The following is a 5,028-nucleotide window of genomic DNA, read 5'->3' as shown; positions in this document are numbered from 1 at the left end:
ACAAATACATAGAATATTGTAACAAATTTGATTATAATTTTAACTAATACCAATAATACATTTATTGTTTTAATATCTCATTATTCAAAAGCACATATAAAATGTCATCGACCTAACTTCTACAGTTTATAATCTCAATAGGGACATTATAAACTGGTTTCTTTTAACACTTACAAGTCCCACCACTGGCTGATAGAGGCTCAGATAGCTTGACACAGACTTCGTCCACGTGAAATCTATACTATTATAATAAAGCGTAAACACACACTTCTTTGTTGCGTAAGATGTCAGCAATTACAGCATGTTTTTTTAATAATTCTTTTAATAAAAAGCCCTACACTACGTCAGGCTTTAGGCTATATATTTTTAAACTTTGGGGGTAAATATTTTGGATAAAAACCCTAATGTGGGAAAGAGACCATAAGTTGCTGCCAACATCAAGAAAAAAGATTGCTAAGGTTTGTCATGTCATGTCATTTTGACATTTGCTGTTGATAATTTGACAAATGTAAACAAAATCGCACGGGAATAGCCAGTTGATAATATTACTAGTGAGAATATAAACTCAGATTTATGTATAAAAATCTCTAATACACAATTATTGTCGTAGTCAAATAAAGTATTCATGAAAATGATTTTTTATTTATTTATATTGTAAACAATAGAAATGGCATATTTGTAGAATATGCCGCTATATGGCACAAACATAAAAAAATACATAAATACACTGTTCCAAAACAAAATATTCTACACTATTTCTGTATTACTTATTACAGGGTTATTGGTTATTTGGTTACAAATATTTTAAAGAGGAAATTAGTATTTTTGTATGTATTGAAATGACTCAAAAACTACTGAACCGATTTTTATAATTCTTTCACTATTAAAAAGCTACATTATCACAGACTGATATATGATATAACACTAGCTGTTGCACGCGACTTCGTTCAAGTGGAATTAAAAAATGTAACTCAGTTAATGTTACTTTTTAATGATACAAGATTTTTTTTAAATTGGCCCAGTTTTTGAGATATTACAATACATACAAAAATACTAATACTTCCTCTTTATAATAATAGTACAGATTTAAAAAAAATGACCACAATTTGAAGTGTTAAACCTACATACGCTTACTTCTGACATTTTTATCTGAACTTTTTGACCGACTTCCCAAAAGAAGGAGGTACTCAATTCGTCTGTATGTTTTTTTTGTGTGTGTTGCTTATAAAATTTTTTGTAGACAAATAATTTACTGGCATACGAAAACAGTAAAAATTTACCAAGACATGAATAATTTTAACCAAAAAGTTTGTTCAGTAAAAACTGTTACAAATAAGCATATGTAGAGGTATTTATTTAGTTTTTCATATCGGAAAACCAGATAAAAATTGAAAAAATGAGTAGTGCTTTCTAAAAATTTGATAGTGGAGACACTTAGGAAGGGGAGTTCTCTTTCTGTGCGTCCCCTCCACCATCAAAGGTAAAACGTAATTGCATTTGTCTTTATATATTTTCGCTATTTTAGCGAATTCAAATACCCGCTTGTTTAATAACGATATAAAAACAGTTTTAATTTCGATTTAAAAAAATTGCGCAAATTCCAAAACCAAGCACTTTACAAGTGAAAAAAATTTAAAAACATCTTAAATAAAATTTATGCCATTCCATACCTTATTCCATTATCTTAAGACTGTAAATTGCACTCATATCACCTATATTTTTTTTATTTTTCCAACAATATCACAGAAGCTGTAACTTTTAATACATAAAAAAACACATTTTTTGGTACACCCTATATAAAACTTCATTGAAGCCAAAAACTTAATTTATAAAAACTATACAAGGCAAGCTTATTCCTAAAACTACACTGAGAATAAGAAAAACCACATAAACTCTCAAATAAATAACAAATTCCTTTAAAAAAATCTTAAATTGATTTTTAAACTTTACATAAAAAATCATACAAAAGCATTACAAGCTATAACAAAACTACAATTCTGCAAAAACTTTAAAAAGTCAAAAACACACCTTTAATAAAACTGCGTCCACTTAAAGAAAACCTCTTTGAAGGCAAACCCATTAAAACCGCGTCCATTTAAAGGCAAAATTTGTTATTCGGCGTCTATTTTTACAATCGTATCCATTTCCAACCGCGTCCATTTTAAGTAAATTATATTCACTTCTAGGCAAACCGCGTCCACTTAAAAGAAACTTTTGAAGACAAATCCTAAAATACCGCGTCCATTCAGAGGCAATATAAAATTAAAATTCGGCGTCCATTTTTCAACCGTATCCATATATCCAACCGCGTCCATTCACAGGCAATATCAATTTTAAAATTCGGCGTCCATTTTTTAACCGTATCCATATATCCAACCGCGTCCATTTACAGGCAATATTAGTTTTAAAATTCGGCGTCTATTTTTCAACTGTATCCATATATTCAACCGCGTCCATTTACAGGCAATGTTAATTTCAAAATTCGGCGTCCATTTTTCAACCGCGTCCATTCCAAATTTCATCAACTTCTAGTCAAACCGCGTCCATTAGAAGTCCATCAAATCTATTGGCGTCCATTTTAAGTACAGACGGCGTCCAAAAGACTTGCGTCCAATTAGTTTATCCAGTATTTTGTATTGAGTTTCAGGAACTTTGTACATTAGGAGCGAGGTTTCGTAGAAGTGTTTTAGTGAAGTCGTAAGTGGCGAAGGAGACCCCCACGGCTATGGGGCCCTTCACCCAGTTCATACTCAGACCTTTAAAGAACCCGCGCCACCCCTCCACCCTGGGGGTGGCCGGAAATAAATATTAAAAACTTATTACATTTACTGACATAATAAACCCTTAGTTCCAGTCTACAGTATGGCGAGAAATTAATTAAAAAGATACTAAAAAAAGGCAAAAAAACAGGGTTTTTTGCAAAAAAGACTTTTAGGAATTAAGGGTTATGAATTTCAAAGTTAACTTTATGTGTTCATTCAATTCTAAAGACTTTTTATTAGGTGATAGCGCTAAGTACAGTTAGGATCTCTCGCGGTGTCAAAGTTTGTACATTTTGTGAAATGAAAATTTCAAATGTAGGTAATTATATTTTTAGCACATTTAAAACTATGTATCGGAAAAAATATTAAATCAAGAATTCATTTGAAAATTTAATTACTAGTTAATAAAAACCATTCATATTATATTGTCAACTAACTAAAAAAATCTAATTCTGTAAAAATCCAAAAACTATTAAAAAACATTATTTTTGTTACAAAACCTCCGTTGAATTAAATAAAAAAACATAACTAACTACTAAAAACAATTTTTTTTTTGGTACAAAAAGCACAGAGTTTTTTTCGTTTTTTTTCGTATTTACCTGTATATGTGTTGAAGGGTTTGCGACATATTAGGGCAGGGGTAGGTGGCGTCCTGGTTGCGGCGCGCTGTCTGCATGCGCCGGCGCACTATGTCCAGCGGGTAGGAGGCAGTCTGCGCCAGCGCGCCAGCGCACCCGCCCAGTAGAATATTCGTTAAACCCACCGCTGGACTGCCGAAGTACTCTACAATACCGGAATTACTTTAAAAACGTTCAAAAACGAACAAATGCTCAGATTAGATAGATGATTGTTACTGTATTAATAAACTGAAAATATAGTCTGAAAGATCACATTTTGGTATTCTTTTTTTTTAATTTCACGTACACGGAGGTAGAGGATACTCTGGAAAACATAGACTACTTACTTTTTTTAATTTCGAGGCAGACGGAATCGCTTGCAAAAGCTATACTATACTAATATTGTAAAGAGGAAAGATTTGTATTTTGGGTTAGAGTAACTCAAAAACTACTCGACCGATTTCAAAAATTCTTACACCATTAAAAAGCTACGTTATCGCTGAATAATACAGCCTTATTATTACCTTTTTTAAAACCTTTAAATGCGAAATAATAGATAAATGTTTGTTAGAGTTTGTATCCCAAACAGAACAGATCTCGGTAATTGTCATAAATATAGAGGATAGTCTGAAACACAGACTTACTTTTGTTTTTCTTTCAATTTCATGTGGACACAATCGCGTGCGAAAGTTAGTATATCATAAACCAAAAGTCGACATTTGTTATTTAACTTACCTGTATACCACCTCTTGAGCAGGTCGTAAGTAAAGAATGACACTCCAGCGTACGGTATCACACCCAGAATGGTGGCCGGATAACCCCTATACAAGGAATTTACTAAATTTATTCTACTAAACACATGTAATCTATACTATTATAATAAAGCGTATACGTTACTCTGTGGCGTATGCCGAACACAGTGTATTATTCAAAAATATTTCTTTCTTTAATAAAAAGCCATACATTTACGACACGCTATAGGATGTATTTTAACGCCTTCAAACTTAGGTGGTAAATCAATTGGGAAAAACCTTTATGTGAAATAGAAGTTAGGTTCAAACCTCTAGTGTCCAAGGAAACTTCGGTAATTAGTTTTTGTAACATCCTGTATAAGGAGAGAACGATTCACCTTACAGTAATTAATAAATTAATTAATAAAGTAATCTATCTATATTATTATAATAAAGCGTTAACACACACTTCTTTGTTGCCTAAGATGTCAGCAATCACAACATATTTTTGATTTTTTTGTAAATAAAAATCTCTACACTTGTGTCATGCTTTAGGCTATATTTTTCACGACATTAAATTTGGGGGGTAAATATTTTGGATAAAAACCTTAATGTGAGAAAGAGACCATAAGTTGCTGCCAACATCAAGAAAGCAAGATTGCTAAGGTTTGTCATGTCATGTCATTTGCAATTGAAAATTTGACACATGTAAACAATAAAATAAAGTTTTTATAATTCCATGCGGGTGCAATCGCATGGGGATAAATAACTGCATCTTAATTATTTTGTAAGAAAAAGTAAAAAAAAAATAATAACTATAACACCGCTAAAGTCCATAACTGTACGTACATATGTATATGAAATTTTTATACTCACCTATACAAGGTTCTTATTCCTTCTTCTCTTGCGACTTTAATA

The 5,028-nt window shown here is 31.6% G+C and overlaps 1 protein-coding gene across 1 annotated transcript in view; it reads right to left on the bottom strand.

Annotated features, from left to right (window-relative positions):
• Positions 1 to 1,199: 1,199 nt before the first annotated feature.
• Positions 1,200 to 5,028, bottom strand: part of LOC106105640 (mitochondrial coenzyme A transporter SLC25A42-like) — a 10,026-nt gene continuing 6,197 nt past the window's right edge. Inside the window, exons 5-8 of the mRNA XM_013286095.1 lie at positions 4,987 to 5,027; positions 4,115 to 4,200; positions 3,362 to 3,545; positions 1,200 to 2,785 (exon numbers count right to left, since the gene is read on the bottom strand). Of these exons, the coding sequence (XP_013141549.1) occupies positions 2,644 to 2,785; positions 3,362 to 3,545; positions 4,115 to 4,200; positions 4,987 to 5,027 (453 nt within the window). The 3' untranslated portion in view covers positions 1,200 to 2,643. The remainder of the gene's footprint in view (positions 2,786 to 3,361; positions 3,546 to 4,114; positions 4,201 to 4,986; position 5,028) is intronic.

The sequence above is a fragment of the Papilio polytes genome, unplaced genomic scaffold, assembly GCF_000836215.1.
Source record: "Papilio polytes unplaced genomic scaffold, Ppol_1.0 DF824492.1, whole genome shotgun sequence".
Classification (NCBI taxonomy): Eukaryota; Metazoa; Arthropoda; class Insecta; order Lepidoptera; family Papilionidae; genus Papilio; species Papilio polytes.
This window is presented reverse-complemented; position numbering and strand designations above follow the sequence as displayed.